Below are 24,549 nucleotides of genomic sequence, written 5' to 3' on the forward strand. Positions count from 1 at the left end.
GGATTTTCACCGCTAAGAGAAACTAATCTTACCATTGCGAGCAAAGTTAGCGATGGCAAGGGCCCCGGCAAGCTGCAGCTGATGGTTGTGAGATGGGATCCAGGACAGAACTCTCTGGAAGACGCTGCCTTTCCCTCCTTCAAACAGCTTCTGCATGGACTCATCTACACAAGAGGAGGAGAACAAATTATTCTTTAACACCACTTAGAGTATTGGTTTCAAGCTGCATGACATGCAAATGTCAGAGGGCCGGCAGAAAGTGAAGAACATTGTTTAGGAACCATTGGGAATGTAGTAAAGTGAGTCCATTAAAGCTCTAGTTCAAGGGTCTTTGACCACATTTGAACAAGGGCCAGTGTTTTCCTAGACAGGCACTTTGGGAGCCAAACTTTCAAATAAACTGAAGAAAATTTTGAAATGGTTTAATTAACATATATTTCTTAAATATTTCAGTGTCTTTAAAATGTGCAGAATTTCTAGGCTCCAACAGTGAGATCAGTCCCTTTATTGCAGACAGCCACAAGGGGGCGATTGAGTTTTTTTTTTTTTTAGGGTTTATTTTGGGCATTTTTGTGCCTTTATTTGATAGAGGAGGATAGTGGATGGAGTCAGAAACAGGGATGAGAGCGGGGGACAGACATGCGGTAAAAGGCCTCAGGCCGGATTTGAACCCGGACTGTCCACATACATGGGGCACACCCCTGGGCCACCAGTTGATGAACAGTGCTCTAGGTGGACCTACACACTGCAGTTTTCATCAGAACATTTCCGCATCCATTGGCTACGATCCCTGCACTTTACAAGAAATGATTTTACCAAATGAACTCTACACTCTGTTAAATCGAGGAATAATAAAGTCTGAACTGTGATGTCCGAGTTGCAGAGGATTATGTCAATTAATAACACAGCATGTTCAAGTTCATCCTGCTGCAATTAAATATTTAGATAAATGTTGAATTATTGATTCTCAACGTCAGCCCTGGACAGAACACATTTATATTTATGGACTTTTAGCATTTCTGTCTTTAAATTAAGTCACATTGAACATGTGGCTGTAGAGAGAATCTGACTGCTAGAATAAAGTATGAATCTTTAATAAGTGTTACACAATGTTCGGTAGATTCATACAGTACGTTCTGGAAGTAGACCATCCAAACCCCGGGTGACTAAGAATGAATTTTAACGTTATATATGTGGTTATTAGGAGGGATTATTGTCCGTGCATCTCATGTGTTTACCTCCCAGCAGCAGCAGAACCATGAGGTCCGAGGCCGTCTTCAGCTGAGCTATGTCCTCCTCCCGCTCTCCGTCCACAGTTTGAGCCACAACCTGCAGCAGACACTCAACCAGGCCGGCCTCCACCAGCTGCAGCTTTATCACATCTGGAAGGAGACAGAGGAGGAGGAGGAGATGTCCAGTAAAACACGCTGCTGCTGCAATGCAGTGCTGCATCATATGAAATGCATCACATGGGACTCGACATGGCTGTGCATACAAAAAAAGGCTGCAGAACATGTGAGGATTTAGAAAGATAGGAGGCCGGGAAAGCATTAAAAAAAGTCTTATAAAAACAGCTTTTTATATTCATGTAGCACGTATGTGTTACTACAATAAGGCAGCTTTCAATCCACTACTTTATGCAAATATTAGAATTTTAAGGCAAGGGCAGAAAGAGTACAAGAATACTACTCTTGTAATCGTTCCTTTGATTAAAAATGAATTAAAGTAAAGTTATTGCTCTATGAATCTACTTTAGTAAAGGTAAAAAGTATACAAAGTTACTTTAAGTACTGAGGAGACAGTTTTGATACCTTAGGAGGATGAAAAGTGAAATATGATATTTTATTTATGCAAAAAACAAAGAGTATGTAAATCTTTGCCCATATTGTTTAATTAACAGCACGTTTTTGTAAATTGCAGGGCAACTGCTCATTCTGGATGTAATGGGGAAATTTAAGCTCAGACCTATCCACACTTTTACCCCTTCCCCTCAGTTCTAAACACCCTTTTTGAATTAAAAGTGGTGGTAGAGGTACACTATATGGACAAAAATGTTTGGCCACATCTGTATATTATAAAATCCAGGTGTTTCAATCAGACCAGTGTCCACGCCTAGCTTTGTAGTCTCCATTTTTAAACATTTGTGATCCTAAATGGGTGGTTCTGATACTATTAGAAAGTGGAAGAGTTTAGGAACAACAAAAAGGTGAGCCTTCTATTCTCTAGATTCTTAGCATGTGAGATGCAGCACTCACACAGCCAGTCTGAAAGCCCTGACGTTTTAACATGTACACTGAAATTGAAGTTAAACCATGGCACAGTGCTCATATTTCATCTGGAATCAGTGCTCAAATTTGCTTCTAACAAACATGCAGGGCAACAAATCTAAGACACAAAGGGCCAGACAGATTACGAGGCTCCTCCTGAGTGGAGTAAAGTAGGACGTTGTCGTGGAGACTGATGGTGTACGAGCTCAGAGAGAGTCTGAACAGTGATAACAACAGGCAGACCCTCACAGGGAGACGTTGTTTAAGCTTTAAAGACAGCAGCTGAGCCAATGCAGAATGTGTCTGCCATGACTGTGCAGTTAGCAGCAGCATGACTCACACTCGGAGGATAAATTACTACAGAGGAGGCGGACATGCTTTGATTTAAATGCACGAGAGAAGGCTGCAGACTCTCACTGTTTTAATCTCCAGACAGTTGATGGGGCCTTTTGTTCAACGATAGAAAATAGGAAAGAGAAATCATATTACCGTTTTCTGCCAGAGGAGCCAGAACCTCAAAAATCATTTCCTTCTTTTCGTGTTCTGTCTGCTTCTGGAAGAGACGAACGAGCTCCTCTGCAATGTTTGTGGAGGCAAACTGCTCTTTGCTCGACTCTGGAAACCACAAAGATCAAGTCTTACAGGGAGGAAAACCTTCAACTGGAGTCCAATATCTGTATTTCTTATGTAACACCAAATTAAAATAACAGCAATTAACACAGTATATAAAGCTATATAGTTCTAAGAGGTGTTAAAAAAAGATGAGCAGCATACATTGTTAACAGGCGTGTATGTAAACTCACCGAGCTCTGCCAGGTTCCCAAAGGCGATTAGACACATTTCTGTCAGCGCTGTGTTGTGGGAGTGGATGCCGAGCAGCTTCACCAAAGTGGGAATCACTCCCATGTTGATCAGCTGGGCTTGTAAGGAATCTGCAGACACACAAACACAGACACGGAAAGATAAGCAGATGATCGGCTGTCTGAAAATATACTAGTGTCAGAAAATTATGGGCAAATTCATAACTTAAACTATAAAACCAAAGAGGTGATTTAAAAAATCATGTAAGCTTAAACCACCCCACTACAAGGAAATGTAGATTAATTCTTTAAAAGGACATTCAGGTGAGACTGCGGCACTTTAATCCAACACATTACTTTTATCACATCAGAATAACAAATATATGACAAATCTAGGTAATAAAGCTCTGAGCACACAAGCAAGATAAAGCCTTGATTCCAGTCATGTGACAAGCGCAGAGGTCTGGAGAGTAAAAAAGGGCTTAGCCCAGTGGGAGCTAACGTTGACCACTATATGGAGCTGCAGCACTGACTCATTTTAGTCTCCACCTCTCCTGAATGGCGTATGTTTACATCAAATGACGATCACAGAAAATCAGAAAGACTAATTTAAACCCTTCAACAGCACTGAGGCAAAATTTAAATCACTAAAGCCAGAGACCTCTCAGCCAGTACTTAGCCTCATTAATGTTTACCAGTATCTACAGTACAGGAGAAAAGGGGTCGTCCGATGCTGGATTTTCAGGGCTAAAATGGATGCCAATTATTAGTAGTTCATGAGACCAATTGTGGAACAATATGTGGAACAGCTATATTATGATGTACAAAAGTTACTCAATGTGGCAAAAGTAAAACTGTATAATATAAAAAACTGGGAAAAATAAACAGTTTTGCCAAAAGTCTATCTGCATAAAAAACGGCACACAGAGCAACACAGTAGATGCGAAAACAGGAAGTGATGTCATATGCTTACTGTGTCGGTTGTGCCCAGGCTTAAGTGCTGATTGGCTAGTGCTCATGTGGAATCTAACCAGTCAGAATGTGTTGTACAAAGGACATTTGGTGAGACTGGAGAATGAAAATAAAGCCAGAAGAGTAGCAGTGGAACTAAAGTTTTTGATTCAATAATTTTAGCAATTATCTATGTGTCCAAACTTTTTCCACAGAGGGCCGCATATATGAGGATGGTGGGGCCACTTTCAAATTCCTTGCCATGAGGATTTTAAAGTTAGTAAGACTAATCCAATGTAAGTTAATAAATGCTTAGTGATTGAGTATGCCTAAATGGCTAGTTAATGGCTGACAGGGCAAATAGAGAGTAATTTTCAGGGTTTTGGGGAGCCAATCCAATTTGGTTCTGCCCCTGAAAGTTATTGATGCTGCTATTTGCTGTGATAATCCATCAGGATGTTATTAATCAAGGTATCTTCTTGTCATGTCTGTTTACAGATTAAACATGGTAGCACTGCCTTGTGCTAAACAAGAAGTACAATACAGTTGAGCACAAGCTTCATTTTTTGATGTGGGCCATATTTAATTCTCTCTTTAGAATTTGCTGCGGGCCAATCAAAAATGAGCTGCTGGCCGCATTTGGCCCCCGGGCCATAGTTTGGACACCTCTGACCTATGATATAAAATAGTCAGTCAAAAACCAAATATGTGCCTCAATGATTAGCCAGGCTGATAATCAGTCGACCCCATATGTGACCACAGTAGCCGCAGGTTCTCAGGAGTTAAGGTCTTTGCACACTGAGTCTGATTTTTCTGCATGTTACAGAAGAAAATCGAGCTCATGTTGCTCTTGTCATGTTCGCATAATGGCACAGTTTTTTAATTTGGGAACAGGTTCAACTGTCATTTACATGGTGGCTGATGATTCAGATCGTCGCCTTCTCTCTTGCTCACCCCCGTCCTACCCCTCCACTCTCTCTCCAGCACTCTATTGCACTGAAACCTCACTTTAAACACTGTGATTTGCCCGTTTATTCAGTGGATATCAACCATGGAAAGTTTGTTCTCTCTGCCACCTATCCAAGTCTAAATTAAAAGTTACTCTCCAGCTCTCCAACTTGGCACAACTGTGACGCTCGAGCTGGTGCTGTATGAAGCTCTCTGTCAGGATGGATGGACCCAGCGTAATTTTAGAGGAGTGACAGGGCCATGGGCTCACAGTATGAAACAATTTGCTACATTCTTAGAATCTTTGCAGTGAAGGCCAACAGAAAAGCAACTGACTCAGTGTGTAAGGATTGAGCAGATGATGTATTTTCAGATTACAGATCCTACAAAATGCATCTGATAATAATGGACTCAGTGTGTGATGACCTTAACACTTGAACAAGTCTTTACAAATGCCCTCATAACACAACCTAAATGTGGGAGATCAAAGCAAAAGATAAAACAGAGAAATCAACGTTTATGATAAAGGATCAAGTAAGCCTCCATTTCAACCCTAAAAACAGCAAAGCTATTCAATGCTGGCTTTTATACAAACAGGAGGATGAATTAGAATTAGAAGCATGTACATTGCACATTCCTGAATTTCAGTTAAAATTAGATACATTTTTCATTGGTAAGAAGTGGCAGAGCTATTAGACACACCTGCAGAGCAGAAAGAAAGCACTGAAATGTATTTCTCCTCTAAAAACCAGAGTGAATGATAGGATGGTGGAGGAAAAGAGCAGAAAAGAAAAGGGCAAAGTCTGAAGAACACTCAAAAAGAGCCTTTCAGGTTCTTATTGAATGTCGAGATGACCTTACAATCCAAGGATGAGCTAACCCCATAAAACCATAAAAGAGAGGAGAAGCCAACGCAACAGACACACATGATGGCTGAAGAGCAACAAAGCCTTGACACGGAGGTTTACGAGGAGTGACTGAAAAAGGGCTTATGATGCCAAAAGCTTTCAAAAAGATAGACAAACACAAGGTCATAGCATCATTTTAGGACTGGATTTTTTTCCTGGCCCGACCATACTCCAGACGACTTTCAAACCTTAACTGATGAAAGAAATGATGGAGGCCACAGACATCAGGAAAGTATCTGCTGGTTTTAACATTACAATCCTCTGAACATGGCATGTGAGACCACACATCTGCTGTCAGTAGTAACATTTTCACTGTAGAGATTCCACAGAAACTCAAGATTAAACGTGACTTCAGAGGTCAAACAAACAGCTGTGTTTACATTAGCTGTGAGCTTTAAAGGTATGTAATATCTGGATGGGGTTGCCACCTGGTCTGCCTGCACTCATTTGCTACTGTAGCTATTTCATGGGAGGCAGCGTGAGCTGGAATCATTGTAAATATCAAAAAGTTTTGATTGGACTCAGTCAGGAACAGTAAAATAACTGTATTACCAACACACATTGATGCGACAAACAAATACCACTGGCAGGGGCAAATCGGGTCCAAAATTGTCCAGTGTGGTGATTCTTAACTGGTGGGTCAGGACCCAAAAGAAATTCTAGAAAATTTCTGATGAGTAGAAGCCCTATTCAGACAGACATCCATATATTTCACTTTCCTCTGTTCTGCCATGACAGTGAGTACATTTTGGTTGTTTTCTTGATAATGTTGACTCTTTTATCTTGTTATTGTGGGCTACAAAGTTTGTTTTCCTGTAACCATGTGTTAATTTCTCAAGATCCCCGGGAAACAACCAAAACAAAGTTATTACAGGAAATAGATTAGAACAAAATGTATGCATGCATGCACTCCCTTCCTGAAATGATGCATGTTTAAAGAATGTTTGGTTTGTCCTTTCCCTTTAACCAGTCGTGCTTTGTTTATCCTAAGTCCACACTGCAACATTGATGGTAAATAGTTTTGGGTGGTTAGATGTTCTGGGGGTGTGATGGTTTGGGGTAGTGATGGTGGTGGGTCCCGAGGCGAGACTGTGATTATCTTTGATTTCAAAGATCATCTCGGCAGATTTTCCAGTGGTGTGAGGTGTACTTAGAGTGATTTTACCCTCCCTGATCTGCTCAAAAGAGGATCAGAGCTGTTCTGGTTCTAAATATTCAACATGTTCAATATTTTTGATCAGAAATCCTGTTTTGTGGCGGAAATGTCAAGTACAGCTTTGCAGGCCCTCTATAGATTGTCTCATGGAACCAAACGGTAGCCAATTAGGAAGCAAGCAGACTGAAGGAGGAAGCACAACAAACACAGCCATGGCAATGAAGGTAAACATGGAGTATTAACTTAGACTGACAAAAGAAATAGAGGAACTACTTCTTGATTTGTGGCGACAACTTAAGTGTTCACACATGTCCTGTAATCACTACCATAACGAATGTATCAGCTAGCAACATTTAGCTAGCTTACTCTAAAGTCGAGTTTGACAAAGTGGTGAGATTTGGAAGTTTGAGAGAGCAGACTGGTTGTTTGTGATTTTGGCATCAAAATACATGAAAGTTAAGTTTTTGTATTGCTCCTGACAGAAACCGTCAGTAAAGTCTGCTAGTTTTCATTTTTGTTGACCAATTAATTCAATCAAATCTCAAATAAAAATGCTTTTTATAAACTACAGACTCAGAATTATCATTCTAGATGTCTAACAATATTATTGAAAGTCTCTACGCAGATGGACCTAAAGTAGATCTCTGTTTAAGCTTGAGACAGCTATCGGATCACTCCCTTTAATGTCACCATACTTTAATGACCAATTTGGTAATAGTTCCTCCCAAAAGAACAGAGTTGCTGAGCTCAGCTGCCTCCATTGGTTTGTTTATCTTACTGCATTGGTTTTAATTTTTTTAAGGAAGGCTTTTTCTGGTATTAAAAATACAAACAATCCCCATTACTCTCATTTCTTTCTTTATCATTTCTAAACCTATCTTAGGTAAACTATTAACCCATTATTCAGGCTTCTGTAATATCTTGCATTTTTTCCTAAAGGAAGCCTTTTAACTGCTGCAGTTGATTCAGTGTGAGTAAGTGGGGAGTTGTCATGACATTAACTATATATGAAGAGTCAGCTCAATGCAGAAAGCTGCTGAAAGCTGCAGAAAGCCACAAAAACTCATCCACTCCGTCAGAGCGACCCCAAACCTCTCATCAATCAGCCAAACACATCAGAGACTGGTCCAGAGCCAAGAAACACCTTGGCAGGAGGTCTGAGTCTGTCAGATCACATAACGTTGGCTCACAACAAGCAGAAACATCACAGAGACACAAAATGAAGCGAAGACCAGGAAATAAGACATACGCAGAGACACAGAAGAGGGGTAAAGGCACCCCTGCCATGTCTTTGAAATGGTAAAAACAGCTCATATTTAAACTTGTGGTTAATTTCAGATTAGGGCAATGAAAAGTAACGTAAATACATAATGAAGACAGAGAAATATGGAAGCAAAAGCTTAAGGTATGAGCAGCTGGCTCAGGATAAACTGAAAACAAAAGGACAATATCTTAATCTAAAGTCTTTAAATCATTGCTCTTTCTTGTAAAACATTTTTTTAAAGTATCTTTAAAGATGCTAACTTTTTAACCAAAAAAAAAAAAGATTGTCAGACAAGCAACCCACACCCCCATCTCTTTCCCTTTATGCATTTCTCTCTTCTCTTCTGCTATAACTCCTACCTTTAATGTTTCTGCATTTTCCTCCTCTTCTTTTCTGTATCTCCCTCTTCTCTTAACTTGCAACTCCATCTTCCGTTTTACCATAGCTTCCTTTTCTCCTCTTCTGCACTCACGTATTTCTTTCTGAATCTCCCCCTTTTCTCTACTTTGCTTCTTTTTTATCTTTTTTTGCATCTCCCTATTCAGTCTGCATTTCCTCCTTTCACTGTATGCATCTCCCTCTTTTTTCTGTGTGCATTTCCCTCTTATCTCCTCCTACATCTCCTTTCTAATTCTGTGTCTCCCTCTTCACTCATTCTTTATCTCCCCATTTGTTCTTTCTGCATCTACTTCTTCTCTCTTCCTATAACATCCTCTTCCTTTGCTCTGCATCTTCCTCTAAGTTTTCTCTGCATTTCCGTTTACCTACCTACACTCACATCTTTTCCCTTTCTGCATCTCTCTCTTCCCTTGTTCTATAACTCCCACCTTTATCTTTATGCATCCTCCTCTTCTTTCTATCTGCATCCTCCTCTTCAGAGTTTCTGCATCTTTCTCCTCTCACTTTCTTTCTGCATCCCCCTCTTTATTTGTTCTCTTCTGCATCTCCCTCCTTTGTCTTTTGCATCCGCTACCTTAGTCTTCCTGCATCACCCTCTTTTCTGCACGTCATTCTCTCTTTCTATAACTCCATCTTCTCTCCTCCTACATCTCTCCCTTTTTGTGACAGTTTTTCAAACATGGCAGCCATCAGATCAGACTTTAAAGCCTCTTTCAGTAACCAAATGACTGATGTCTCTTAGGCTTCATCTTTTTTTATCTTAAACAAGCATTGTCATATGTTGTTTATAAAAGTCACATACTTGTATGTAAATGCCCTCAATGACTCTTGATGATGCATCAGGGTGAAGATTTCACCACTACCCATTGTAACTCTGCTCCTAGGGTTAAGGGGGCACTTGAAAATGAGGTATAGGGGTAAAAACTAGAACTGAGACTGAGCCTACATTAGCATGAAACATCTACAGATTCTCATCTACCAGCTGAGCCTATAAACAATTAGAGACTTATAGGATCATGGTAGAGGAAAGAGAACTGCTACTATCAGACCAGACTCTAAGTAAACATTAATAACGGCAGGTTACCTCAGAGGTGAAGATGGAAAAGCAACAGAGAGCGTGATAGAAAGATCAGGAAAAAAATCAGTCCAAGAAAAGAAAACAGAGTCTTCTGGTTTAAACCAAACAACAAATCATCTGTGTAAGAGAGAGAACATCTGCTGATTAGTTGTGATTAGTTAACAGTTGTTCTTTGGGGGGGAAGATGGTCATTACCATTATCATTGCTATAGTTCATCAGCATGCCACAAAAGACAGTCAACAGCTTCTCATTTTCCGGCTCAGTATTTTGGTAGAGCGATTTAATGTGATCAGCTACTATCTGAGCCCCTCCTGCCCGGTCAACTGCACTCCTGCCCTCATCTGCAAAACAAAGAGGCCAGGACACAAATCAACCACAAAGCAAACCAAGAAAAAAGGAAAGAAAAATAAACCACAACCTGAAAAATACATGGGAAAAGAATGTTAAGAAGGCAAGATAAAACATACAAATCAATGCAAACTAAGGCTAAAACACCATAATGCTGGTAGAACAGGTGCAAAGGAAATAATAACCATAAACATATGACGTAAAGGAAAGTTTCAGTTTCATATGAAGCTAATCTCATTTAACATTCAATCCATACAGAAAAAAAAGCTGGGTGTTTTAACAGCAGGGGTATCCAAACTATGACCAGGGGGCCAAATACGGCCTGCGGTCCACTTTTGATTGGCCCACAGCAAATTTTGAAAAAATAGTGAAATATGGCCCAAATCAGAACATGAAGCTTTTGCTTGGCTGTATTGTACTTCTTAGGTTCAGCACAAGGCGGTGCTACCATGCTAAGTCTGTAAACAAACATTTTGACAAGAAGAATTTTATTATGTTTTAAAATTTGTGACTAAACTTAGACAACACTGTAGGTGGTAAAAGCATTTCAGCCAAACCAAAGTATTAATATCTCAATTTATAACGCCCTACTTGATTACCACAGAACATGGCAGCACCAATAGCATTCCAGCTACATAGTCAGCAGTAGCCAGGGCCAACCAGGGCCCCCTGAAAACTGAATGGCCTCCCCAAAGTCCTTGAATTGATCGGCTCTTTGCCTTGTCAACCACTCACCAGCCATGTGGGGACTCACAATCACTAAGAATGAAACTAAGAAGAAACCTCTATTAGATTGGTTTTACTGACTTTAATAACCTCAAGGTTTGGTATATGAAAGTGGCCCCACCCATTCTAATTTATTTCAGTATGTGGCCCTCAGTGGAAAAAATTTGGACACCCCTTGCGTAAACCTAAGGCCTGGTCAATATAGGCAGGTATTTTTGAAAATGGAAGGGTTTATGGGGTTTATGCATTTTTGCCTTTGTAAAGAAAAAAAATACAAGGCAGTCAAATTAATTAGTGAAGAGATATTTGCTCTTAACCCTCAAAACTTTGGAAAACACAAACTTTATCTGCACCTTTAACAATTAAGACCAAAACTGTCTTTGGTTTTTATTTCAAAAACACAAAAGTTTATCAAAATCATCTTGAAGGGGAAATACATGGATGTACCAAATTTTAAAGAAATCCACTTAGTGTTTAGATATTTTAGTCTAAACCTCACACAGGTTTGAAAAATATAATCATTTTGTTGCAGACAGAACATTGAACACAGTAAAAAAACAAATCAATGAGCAAAATTAAAAAAACAAGGAAAGAGCAAAGAATGAACAGATCAGTGAGCGTGGATATGTTGGGCTTAATTAAGCCTTTGTTTTCTGGGTCCGTTTGCACTTCAAACCCCTTTAAAGACCAGTAAACTTTACCTTGGAGAGACAATAAATTCACAGCAGTGCTGACGGTCTCTCTGGGAGGTTTTTGTCTGCTAGAACAGCTGCCAAAGGGAGCGTTACATGAGTCAGCCCTCTCTGTATCACTGCGTCTGCTACTTTCATTTACTCATGGCTGCATGCCACACCTCAGAAACACAGAAACGCCATGTGGATAACATTTTCTCTTTCTGTTCTGTTGATAACAATTACACTGATACTGGTTAGTGCTAGGAAAATAAACTTCAAGTGCTTAGAAACATACAAGTGGAATAATTAAATATTAGAGGAACACACACAAAACATCACATCTTTTAGCCGAGAGGAAAAAAATCACTGCAATGCTGAAGAGCTGCTGTGCAGCCTTTTGCATTACATACAAACTTTAAAATCCTATTAGTTTCCACTCAGAATCGCTGGAGCTCAGTCAGAGTAACCATCAGGTTCTTGGTCTCCTCTCTCACTAAGGTCCTTCTCCCCCCACTGCTCAGTTTGGCTGGGCGACCAGCTCTAGGAAGAGTCCTAGTTGTGCCAAAATTCTTCCATATGAGAATTCGAGAGGCCACTGTGCTCTTGGGAACCTTTAGTGCAGCAGAAATGTTTTTGTAGCCTTCCCCAGATCTGTGCATGTCAACAATCCTGTCTCTGAGCTCTGCAGGCAGTTCCTTTGACCTCATGGCTTGGTTTCTTCTTTGGTATAAACTGTTAGCCATGAGGTCATCTATAGAGAAGTAAGCCTTTCCAAATCCTGTCCAATCAGTTTAATTTACCACAGGTGGACTCCAATCAAGGTGTAGAAACATCTCATCAAAGATCCAGAGAAACAGGAGGAACCTGAGCTAAATTTAAGGGCTAAATACTTATGCCAATGTGATATTTCAGTTTTTATTTTTTATATATTTGCAAAAATTTCCCTTTTTCCTTGTGGAATACTGGGTGTAGCTCAATGAGAGAAAAAAGTTAATTTAAACAGAATAAAATGAATTTGAATTCTTTCTGAATGCACCGTTCATTTAGACCTCTCATCATCATCTTGCACCCAAGATTCATTTTTCCCCTTGAAGACGCGGATGCAGTGTCTTCCATGTTACATTGTGTTTCTTAGAGGTGGCGAGCAGCTGCTTCTCCACACGTCTTTTATAAATCCACGCCGGCTCGCTGAGACCTCCCTCTACTCAAACAAATGTCACTTCCCTTCAGATTCCAAAGATGCCCGGCTTTTCCACGAGAGGAGAAACCATGCAGCAGAACTGACAGCTGTGGTTAAAGCCTCCAAAACGAGCTGAAGAATCAGGCTTAAACCCGGCTGCTCGTCCCTGAGGTCAATATTCAAATCCTCAAAAACCACCCTGCTGGTTCAGTCATTAATGAGATTTCTAGGGGCAGAGGGTCCATGTGTGGCTTTTTCAACTGCAGAACAAGTTATTACAAATAGAGTATGAAAGGTTGAAGTTAAATCGGACAGAAAAACGCAAGTTTTTGTTATTTATTTCCCTTCATGCAGGTTAAAAATGGATGGTTTTTAGAAATAAAATGTAAATAATACTTTTTTCATTACCTAAACCCTCAAAAGATGCATTAGAACCCTATCAAATCTTGAGATTTAGATCTGAAATGATCAACAGCACTACTTCACACTCATAAACATACAGTAGGTTTCCAGCTGAAAGGAATGGCAGTCTAGAGGGTTACTCTAAAAGTCCCAGAGAGACTGGGAACATCTTTTCTACCTGGTATTGCAGTATATAATTGTTACTAGCAGCATTTATTTCATTGAGTCGTACAGTCACCAAACTCCTCAAAAGCAGCAGCTACTGAGGTTCAAATAAACAACAATGATCCTAAACTGAGCCTTCAAGGTTTCATTTTCTTGACCAGCAGACAGTAATCCAGCAGAATTTCCCAGCATGCACTGCTCTAACTCCTTCAAGGTTTCTGTGTCTGTAACACTTTATTTAAGATCAAAGCAGTGTCTGCAGCAGCTGAAAGCAGCACCGTTTTATGACTTATTTTTCCATTAGCTCTGCGATGGTGATGACAGGGCTTGTGACATGTTCAGGGTCCATCAGAAAAAACAAACTCCTACTTACGGCTGTCGTAACAGATGTTGCCAAGAGCTCTGCCGGTCTGCAGTAAAACCTCCTGGTCGGCAGAGTTTAACAGCTGAATTAGAGGAGGGATGAGGCCGGCGTCCACACACGGAGTCCGCATGAACTCTGATGGAGAGAGGAAGTAGAAAATACATCAGTTTTATAAACTCCTACAATCCATCAGCTCTGCAGTCATTAGACTTGACGGGTCGGCCCATTTAGTTTGAGAGGATTCCACTGCTACCTCTCGTAACTTTGTTTAAAAAGGCAAGGAGGCACCCAAAGTCAAGGGGTAGGGGTATTAGCTAGAAATGGGACTTAGTCTTAAAAAAAGGTATATCCATGTGCAGCGTCTAGATCCATCCATCTCAGGCTTTGACACAGGCTACATACTGGAATTAGGGATGCACCATAATCACTGGTGCCGATAAATTATAGGCCAATACTGCAAATATTTTAAATAATTTCATTATTCTGATGACAACCAATAAAATCAACTTATAATGAGGGTGTTTGTTTACTCCTTGTTTAAGAAAATTAAGAAGGTAGGATTTTTTGTCTACTATTCTAAAAAATGGCACTTGAATGATTGCATGATATGTCATGCATAACTTCTCTGCTGCAAAAAAAAAAGCTTTAAACTGGTATTTTAACACAAATTTCAGGTCAAAGAAATATTGCACCTTTTGCGATTTGAAAATTGCAGCAGGCCATATTACGATTTAATCTTATTTTCGATTCATTGCCCAGCCCTACATGTTACCGTGGTATTACCATACCGTGAGATTTTGATAGGGTTACATCCTGATTGCTCACTACATATTATCCCCCTCTTACCCCCACATGTGCATTTATACAGAAAATTACCTTCTCTTTAAATCAACAATTTAAAAAATCTGTTCTTATCAGTTATCAGCCATCAGAAGAAGTTATCATATTGGCGAATCACTGACTGGAATGGCTCAACTTGGTTAGTATTAAGCGCAAGCTGCGGTGATTTACATATCCATAAAGTAGCTCAAACTACTGTTAAAAATGTATCTTTTTACTGATAACTCGATTGTTTAAAGTCCAAAGACACATAAGAGCAAGCTGTGGCTCTGATCATGGTCAAAGAAGCAGCTGTAAACACTGTAACTCTGTACACATAGCTGAGTGTAGCTGAGATAATGAAACAGCCATATCAGAAAATGAGGCAAGTTACAGAAAGACAACTGAAAACCACAATTTCAGTTATACAATATACTGAAAAGTGCAGGGACATATCAAAACATTTTTTTCTGTGATTTTATGCAGAGAGGTGACTTGAGTATCACATCCCAGGCTAGTTTGAGAGGGAGATGGGGGATCATAGCACTTGAACATGCACATGAATGTGTGATCCCTCTTAATTTTGTCATACTAGGATGTAATACCTTTATCAAAAAGAGCATAAAACATGCTGTTCTACAAATACAAGACCTAATCAAGTTGGGTGGTGAAATGAGGACTTTTAAATTAATAACAGTGTAGATAGATTTTTTAAATATCCTCCACAGAATCAAATATATTACTTTAACCATTTGTTAATGGGATAGAGAGGATTTATTGTCTTCTCTCCCACCTGTAGCAGTCCTTTAGCTACCTGTCCAGGTGAACTATGATGCTTTATGGTAAAGGTTAGGTGTTGACGTGCTTCTTTAAAAGGTTATACAGCTTTTTTTAAGACCAGTGTCCATGTTCTGACTAATTATAAAAACTAACTATAACCAACCTTTCATTTTGGCAGCCATGTTGGATCATATGTGTTTAAGGCTCTCATTAAAGGTGGTGATTTATGTAAATTAGATTAATGGGTTTAAACATTAAATCTCGCCCAGTGCCGCTTTAGACAATCTTCTCGGTTCAAACTGTCAGACAGAAAGGCGGTCGTCTTTAGCCCAGCAGTCACTTGGCTGCTCGCAGACGTTTCCGGAAGCGGTGACAGATAAATGCCAGCGGGTTGCTGCCAAGCTTGGCAAACTGCTGGGGAGTGATCATTAGCTGCAGTCTTGCAAGCTGCTAAAAACCCATTCATTACCCCGAACCTTTTCTTCTCAGAGCTCCATTCGCGTCTGCTTTTTTTTTACTCTAAAAGCTTCTCCTGAGCGCACGCCGAGGCATTATGGAAATGGAAGCTCTCTGACACAGCAGTTATGCAAGGTTTGAGTCCTTACACAATAACCTCGCAGTCACTGACAGCTTAGCTCTGAGATGCCAAGAAAAAACAGGAAAAAAGGAGCCCAGGTCTGAAATGGACTGTCAATCAAAACTGGTAGTGTTTGATTCTTCAAATTTATCTGATATCAAAGATTAAAATGTGTCTCTGTGCCACATTAATCCATTCATGGAGAAAACATGTAATAAGCCAAGGAACAAATGCAAAAGGAAGTGCAAAAACTAAAAACGGATAAAACAGAGAAACAGAAAGTCAGAGAATCTTTGGGTTTATAGGCCTGGATAAAAGCAATCTCACCATTTTTGGCCACCTCAGCGATGATGTTGGCTACTTTCGGGGTGCAGGAGGACTGGGGCTTTAGCAGGCTGGGTAGCAGGGGAAGGATGGCCATCTCCTGGATCTTCATGCTCGCTTCAGTGTCTGCAGAAAAAAGAGGATTAACTTAAGTCTAACACGTACATATGTATGGCCATCCCTATTCATTTTTGCGCTAGTATTTTTCTTTTATATTTGGACTTACTAACAGCCATCTTTTGGGTTTGTTTCATGGCCAACTGGGCAAATATAAAACTCTGTGGTGATATGGCTCGCATTGGAAAACATATTTTGGCATATCTGGTTGTGCAGTGATGCCTGGATAATTTTAGTTAAATACAAATAGAGAGGTTGGGCAGTTGAACACACATCTCATAGCTGCAGTAAAATTAAAAGAAGAAACATTTCCAAAAAAAACAAGTTTTAAGAAAGTACAAAATAGTTTTTGTTTTTGAGACATCAGTTTTATTTTTATCTGAGAATAAATATATATTTTTGACCATGTTTTGCATCAGAAAATTAATCTTATTTAAAGAAAATCTGCCTAATTTTGTTAAGATTAAGATTCCACCTAATACTGAGCTAGATATATCCAGAAGGAATCTTCAACACTGGTTTGCCTAATATCTCAGCAGTTTCTCTCTTTGTTGTACATGTTAGTTGTAATATTTAACATTAAACAGTCTGAATCTGGATAGGGTCAAATAAGCTTGAACAGGACGTCCCATGATAGATGTTAATTCAGACTTCACTCACTGTTGTTGGCAAGAGCTTTGAGCAGGCAGTCCAGGCAGCTCTCCACGCTGTCTGTGGCGCTGTCTGAAGACGCTAACTTCAGCTTCTCCAGGGCTTCACTTAGGTTATCTGAAAACAGAAACAGGTCATGAAGAAAGACTGGAGGATCTCTGTTTTTAGTGGGATGTTAGTGAGAGAGGGCCGACTTCACTATCGCTGTCTGGGCTGCAGATTGGGCCTCGGTCCAGATATTAGAGCTGAAGTAGAACATCCTCGGTTTTTTATATCTCAGCCAACAAATGAACCAAATCTGTGAGAAAACCTCTCAAACTCTTCCAAGTGTGAGAAGAGGTGTCAAATACTGGAAAAGAAATAACATTCCAGGATGCTCTGTAGACAGTAGATAGACTGGCAACAGTTCAAATGTGAGCTGGGATCGAGTCCAACAAGCTGCAACCTTCAACAGAATTAATGGTAAACAGATAGAGTGGAAGAAATAAGAACATCATCAAAAGCATCATTTAAGACTGTGTTTGATATCAGTGTTGATTAATCAACCAGCAGCCGTGGATGATAAAGAATCCTTTTTAGACCTACTATAGTACTAAATATTCATTTAGCTCTTCTATGTCAACATTTTTCAGACAGAGAGGAGAAAAACAAGTCTTTTTTTTTTTAATAGTTGTTGTTTGAATTAATGTCAAACATGATTTTAAAACCATCTTGAACTAATCATTGCTCATTTTTCTGTCTTCTGACTTTTCTGAGTCTCCACATTCTTGACAGCTCCAAAAAAAATGAAGCACAAATCTTGGATGATTAAAAACCAAAGAAGCTGAAAACCAACAGCATTGAGCCTACATATAACTTACCATGGTGTTTTATATGATGGCATATCTGCTGCATTAGCATAATCACAAGTTAACCACATCAGAAAGACTAAAACGATGTTTTTATGGTTGAATTTAATATGGCATTTTCTTTTAACATGATATTATTACATTGGATGACAAACTGATTAGATACTAAAAGCCAAGATTAGGGATGCGACATATTCGATTTTTGCTGATATCCCGATATTTCAAACTTAATTTAGCCAATAAAGGTATATAAATATACACCATATCAGCCAAAAATCACTCTTTTGCCTTAACTGGTACAAAATGCAGCTGCAACAGGTTTTAACAGATGACATCACATCACATCACCCCGATTTTAGCATCTTTACACAGGCTTCCCGTTAACTTTAGAATTGATTTTAAGATTTTACTCATTACTTTTAAGGCCCTAAAGGGTCTGTCTCCAATAGAACTTTTAACCCCATGTGCCAGCCCGCAGACTCAGATCCTCAGGTGGGAACCTCCTGGTCGTTCCAAAGTCAAACCTTAAAACTAAAGGTGAGCGAGAATTTTCAATCAGGGCTCCTTGACTTTGGAACAACCCACCTGAGGAGATAAGGCAAGCAGAATCAGTCACTTCCTTTAAATCACTTTTTTAAAGACTTGCTTTTATGTGATGTCATCTTCTTAATTGGTTTTAAAGGGGACATAGTTCACCCTTTTAATACAGGTTTATAAACCTAAAAAGATTCTAGTTAACCTTTACAGTACTGCTAAACAAAAATAATCAAAGCCTTTATGTGATTATGTAATTGCAAAGCCTGGCATCCTGATTGCAATTAGATTGAAGGTGCAGAATGCAAACAGAAAAAAATACACCAGGAAGAATTTCAGGAGAAAGAAAAAGCAGCATCATGTTAAGATCATCTACAGCTATGTATGCATGGCCAGGACACTGGAGATTTTTTATCTTAATTAAAATTTGGTAAAATAAATTTAAATAACACATCTTTTTGGTTGTCTGTGTGCATTTACATGATCACTTTATTTAATGGTAACTTGATATGATTTTACATGCACTTCAGTGCTCCCTTTTTCTGTAAAAATCTGGTTTACATGATTCTGTCAATTTTTAAATTTACTGCCACGGGTACATAACATAAAACTCAAACTTCCTGTTTTGTTTTTTGAACTAATGGTAGCAGTAATGCACCAAAACATTGTCTGCCAGATGCCATAACATAACACCATGATTTTTGATATGGCGTCGCCTTTGACGTTGGTCAGGGCTGCACCATCTTCATGTTGTGTCTATAATCAGGAAACAGCATCAAGCTTTATATCAGCAAGAATCTACTTTTGGTCTGAGCTCTGGTCTTCCTTCACTCTGACCAAAACCCCGTCCTCACTGGACGCTCATTCAGAGCCAGAATAGCTCTTGAGGAATTCACTGATGTAGAATGGAGAGAGAATTTCCAGCAGCAGGGAATCTATTCTACACTTTTGTATCATTTTATTGAGCATGAAATTAGTTTCACCACCAAAATACTGCCTCCTAACACTGCTGCTTGTCATGTCTGCTTCTTCTTCTTCCACTCTGTGTCATGTACTTCACTCATGCAGGTAAAACAGAACAGAAGAAACCAGATTAAACTGTTTATATGTACAAAATAATCAGATTAGTGGGCAAAAAGCTAGGTGTGCTAATCCAATTTTTAATAATCCAATAACAGCCTTTGTCTGATGAGAATATCACATTAGTCTGTTTACATGACTACTGGAGTAATCAGGTAACTCCAGAAATGAGATGATGATTGGTTTATGAGTGTGCATGTAAACACAATCACTGCAAATGTTAAATGTATGCTCCACTTCTCTGTGGTCTGTTAGGATGCTGCAGCAGCTCTTAAACATGTAGAACAGTTGTCACATGTTTCACTAGCTAATAAAACTTCTCCCTGACACGCAGCATACAGCTCTGGTAACAGTACACCTCATTAACAGAACATACTGTTCCACTGGCACATCCCTTACATTACTAACAAACTCAGACATGATGCAGATTGACATATAGCATTAAGGTCAAACTCAGTTCCAGGCTATGTTTTGTAGCTGTGATATTTATATGTCAACACTCTGGCTATACTCCAGCTTAACATTATGACTTTATGTTAGACATCATCACCTAGTCAAGTGGTTTTATATTTTTAGACCTCCTGAAGAAAAAAAAGCTTTATTTAAAGTCAAAGAGACTTTGATATGTAGCATTTTAACACGGAGATGTCAATATTGGACCAAGAAAGACTACTGCTCTGTTATAAGTATTTTTAGTCGAGTACTTAAACTGGTTCAAATCTTTCCAACAGTTTTCAAAGCCAGAGAAATTTTCATTCTTATGGTACTAATGTTGTTAGATGCCGTGACAGACAGGATGTGTTTATCACTGCCGATGAACTGCTTGATGTTAAGTGAAAGACTGCTATATAATAAAGCATGCACTGCTGCTAAAAGCGTCTGTTCTGTTGCTGTACCTCATCCATGTTCAGTGCTGCTTACTTGTGATAGATCACGATTATTCTCTGACATCAGCTGCACGTTCTATCACCTCTTAACTCCATCCCCCAACCCTGACTGCCATAAAGTAGGTGCACTGGTCAGCTTCATCCAGTCAATAGTCATCCTGTCAACAGTCATCAGCACATCCGTATATAACGACATACACCAGTGGTACTAGCCAAGTATGCCAAACGTGGAAAACAGATCTACAGTGCATGCTGTTATGTGGGAAAATGCTAAAATATGACAAAAGAAATGATAGACAGCTGTCCGGCTTTCAGCAGGAAAAAGAGTAGGGCTGAACAATTGACAAAAATAATGTAACTGGGATATTTCTCCCCCAATATATTGAAATTTAATATGTGCTTATTATTAGATAACTCTTCTTATTTATTCTTCAACACTCAAGCAATAAATCATTCTATACCATAACCTACAGTCAGTCAGTAACATGCTCATCATAAATTTAACCATTTTATTGCAAGTTGGATCTACAGTTTAACTTGGCAGGGAAGAATCTGCTCAAAAGATGCTCCCTGGGCTAGTCAAACAGCACGCTTTGACTTTCCTGGGAGTGTATAGCTAGAAACCCTCATATGGATAGATACATTAATAACAATGAGAATTGAAAACAATGAAATTATTTCAGAAGCAACTCAAGCAAGCATTTCAAGTTAAAGAAATATTGCAACTTCTACGATTTGTAAATTGCAGCAGGCCATATTGCGATTTAATATGATTTGCAATTAATGTCCCAGTCCTAGAATGAAGCCAAAAAGACTGCACCGAGATGTCTCAACCCATGGAACAGTACTTTTTACATGATACATAGCCTCTTTGAACAAAAACATATGCTCGCCACATATGCCTCCGACTACAATCTCTCTGAAACTTTAACTGCACAGTAGTTGGTTTGAAAACTTAATCACACTTATCTTTCCACCTGAACAGCTGACAAGAGAAGTCAGTGCATTGGATTGACCAGCTGTTGACATGATCATCTCTGTAAGAGCCCTGAAACGTCTTTCATACATGGAGGCAGTCACTAATCATGGTGTTAAAACAACAAAGACTACTTTATTAAAGGCTTTGAGCAAAAGGTTAAAACAAATTAAGTCTGATCCACTCCTCTGCATCACTACCTTTTTAGATCACAGTATAAGGACCACTAATCTAAACAAAGCTTATGAGTGCAGCCTGATGCGCACCTGACTGGCGTTCTTGCCACCGGTGCTGGAGACAGTGCTGCTTCTAAGGCTACGTTCACACTGCACTTAAAAGTGACCTGAATCTGATTTTTTTGCTCACATGTGACTCATATCTGATTTTTTTCTGACAGTGTGAACAGCACAAGTCACACTGAATCTGACCTTTTCGAATCAGATTCAGGTCACTTTTGTATGTGGTTCTCAATCAGATACATATCTGATCTTTTTGAAGTTCACTGTAGTGTGAACAGGCAAACAAAACAATCAGATCTGAAAAAAGATGAGAATTGACCATTAAACCCTGGAGAACTGGTGAACATAGCCCAATATCCTCGACAAGAGGAGAAAATGAGTGAGCTGCAACAAGGCAGGGATGCTAATCTTTGTGGAGTAAAACATGCATCAAACAGAGAAGAAGACTTTGAGGCAGGGCTGGACATTATATCAGCTTTCAAAACAGCACTGTGCTTTAAATGAGAAATAAGATTAAACATGATTGTTTATAACAATACAGTTTATGTTGAGGTTGATTTGAAAAATCAGGCAGTGATTTAATTCAGGCTAACAGGAGTATGCTGCATTTATATTTATAGATTTTTTTAAGTATCTTTCACTGATAAATGAGTTTCAATAAAAAAGTTGTGGATGGTGTCAATAGTGGCTTTACCAGATAATCCTGCAAGTTACTAGTAAAGTATTCTGGGATAGCTTTTGGTGCGAAGCAGGAAGTCATCTTTTTACAGCTTTTCTCCCTCAAATTGCGAACTTCATCCATGCAACAAACCATTTGAACCCCAACCTTCTACTTGTGAGATAGCAGACTCTTAACTATAAAAACATTGAATTTCTTTACTTTAATCAAGTCTCTACAGTCCCACTCCTTAGTTAATATGAATTAACTCTAATAAACATTTTAACCTTGAAGTTGTGGAGCCTATCGAGATGGTACAAGCCATTTCTTCTACATACAACATGGTGGTAGATTCTGTTTAAGACCAGCATGCCTGCTGTTTTTCAAAGATGAAGTGTTTCATGTTGTCTGTGCTCCATCATTAGGACCACAAGTGGTCAAAGTGCTTCAGCATCGGCCATTTCACCACAGAAACTGAGGCAATGATTTATAACTGCAGCACATCCATCCATCAAACATTATGAATCAATTCAACATTTATATTATTAATCAGTGAGACACAGAAGCCATTTCAAACATCATTTGTTACTCCTAACAACGTGAAATGAAAACCGCTCGTGGCCTTTCTGAGAAATGTTCAATAGAGCAGCGATTTATGATATTTGATCAACATCTCCAGTGAAGAATGAGACCTCTTTACTGGATCTATAGACTACATAAACCGATGAAGAGTCCGATGACAAAGCCTGCACATCAACACCAGGAAAAGAAAGATCTTATGAATCCAAACATCTTAAAAATCTTCCATGTACATTATGAGTTGGAGTCTGTTTTTGGCTGCATTTCTACTCACAGGCTTAGCAAAACCTGATTAGGTCAGACCCTTCAGGTTTGGTCCATCTCGGCCTCTAATTACTCCAGCAGCTGACACACCACTTTTACTTTTATTTTATCGATTGCACAGAGGGAATAGGATTCATTTTAATCATTTGAAATTGTTTCTGTAACAGAGGGAGTTTAGCTATGCCAGCACAATGACTCCAAAGCAGAGGACGATGCATTGAATAAGAACTGCAGACTCTGTTGCATTGACCTGGATGTCGCTCTCAGTTGCAGCACAACAGAAATGTTGAACACCAGTATTAGGGCTGCAAAATAAATCAAATCTTACTGTTACTGGAATAGAAGCGTTTGCGATGACATATTTCAATGAATTTATCTAAATTAATATGAAAAAATACATGAATAAAAAGCAACGTTTTCCCATTCAACATGTTCACATTAAAGGCCTGTGTCCACAGCAGTGCTTTGAGAGCTCAACCTTCATTTCAGAAAAGTACATTTCTCTCTGTAGTATCAAAAAGCTCCATGAACCTATTTTTCTTTATTTAAGGAAAATCAAGAGGGAAACATGAAAAAAATGTACAGATTATCACTTCCCACCATTTGCAGCTGTAGACCTGGAAATGACACCCTCCAAAAGACGAATCAGATCTGCATTTCCTCTTCCACTGCAGTTCACAAAGCCACTATCAGACATTCTGCCCCTCCTTAATTTTGATAAATAAGCTTAATGAGCACAGCGCTGCTCCAAAAGTTGAACTGTTTTTAATTGAGAGTGCTGGGACAAAAATCTTAAATTGATAATGGGGCGCAGATAGCCTGGGTTAGGCCGTGCCTCCTGTATGAAAGTTTTCCAAGCAGGCAGTGCAGGTTCTAATCCAACCTGTGACTCCTTTCTAAGGCTGGGAAATTAATCACAAATTAGATTAAATTGGAATATGGCCTTAAAAATCGCAGCAGAGATTTTATGCACGTGATACAAACATTCAAGTGTCAACACAGCCGTCCATTTAAATATGACATACTTCTCACTAATCCTTGCATCAATGCTGATGCACAATGCTGCTGGCAAAGCTTCCCTCCTCCACCCCAGCTGCCTCCTTTATAGCTTAAAGCTTGTTGCACCCTTATATTCAGATTTGTGTTAGTATTGATGAATTGCTTCTGAATAATTTCATTGTTTTCAATACACATCGTCATTAATGTATCCATCCATATATGAGTTTCTGGCAATGGACTCTCCGGAAAGTCAAAACATGCTGTTTGACTAGCCCAGGGAGCATCTTTGGAGCAGATTCTTCTCTGCCAAGTTAAACTACATATCGACTTTGCAATAAAATGGTTAAAAGTATGATGACGGGTTCCTGGCTGAATTTAGGTTAAAAAATATAGAATGATTTATTGCTTAAATTTGTTGAAAAATACAAAAGATGAGGAACCTGTCTGTTTGTTTTTGCTTGTGTTGACTTTGTTTTTATGGCATTGTTTATGCAATTTTATCTTTTTTTCTGCTTTGTAAGGTGTCTTTGAGATTTTATGAAAAGCACTTTATAAATAAATTTTGTTATGATTAATAATCTCATAT

General features: G+C 39.1%; 1 protein-coding gene across 2 annotated transcripts in view; it reads right to left on the reverse strand.

The window, feature by feature from the left end:
* The window catches only part of rap1gds1 (RAP1, GTP-GDP dissociation stimulator 1), a 36,720-nt gene that overhangs the window by 7,265 nt on the left and 4,906 nt on the right, over nt 1-24,549 (reverse strand). Inside the window, exons 2-9 of one of the 2 annotated variants that reach the window (XM_041779393.1) lie at nt 16,909-17,016; nt 16,135-16,257; nt 13,641-13,766; nt 9,967-10,113; nt 3,071-3,199; nt 2,757-2,882; nt 1,239-1,382; nt 33-164 (exon numbers count right to left, since the gene is read on the reverse strand). In XM_041779393.1, the coding sequence (XP_041635327.1) occupies nt 33-164; nt 1,239-1,382; nt 2,757-2,882; nt 3,071-3,199; nt 9,967-10,113; nt 13,641-13,766; nt 16,135-16,257; nt 16,909-17,016 (1,035 nt within the window). The remainder of the gene's footprint in view (nt 1-32; nt 165-1,238; nt 1,383-2,756; nt 2,883-3,070; nt 3,200-9,966; nt 10,114-13,640; nt 13,767-16,134; nt 16,258-16,908; nt 17,017-24,549) is intronic. The other variant, XM_041779394.1, reaches the window with a different exon arrangement.

The sequence above is a fragment of the Cheilinus undulatus genome, linkage group 22 (assembly GCF_018320785.1).
Source record: "Cheilinus undulatus linkage group 22, ASM1832078v1, whole genome shotgun sequence".
Lineage (NCBI taxonomy): Eukaryota > Metazoa > Chordata > Actinopteri > Labriformes > Labridae > Cheilinus > Cheilinus undulatus.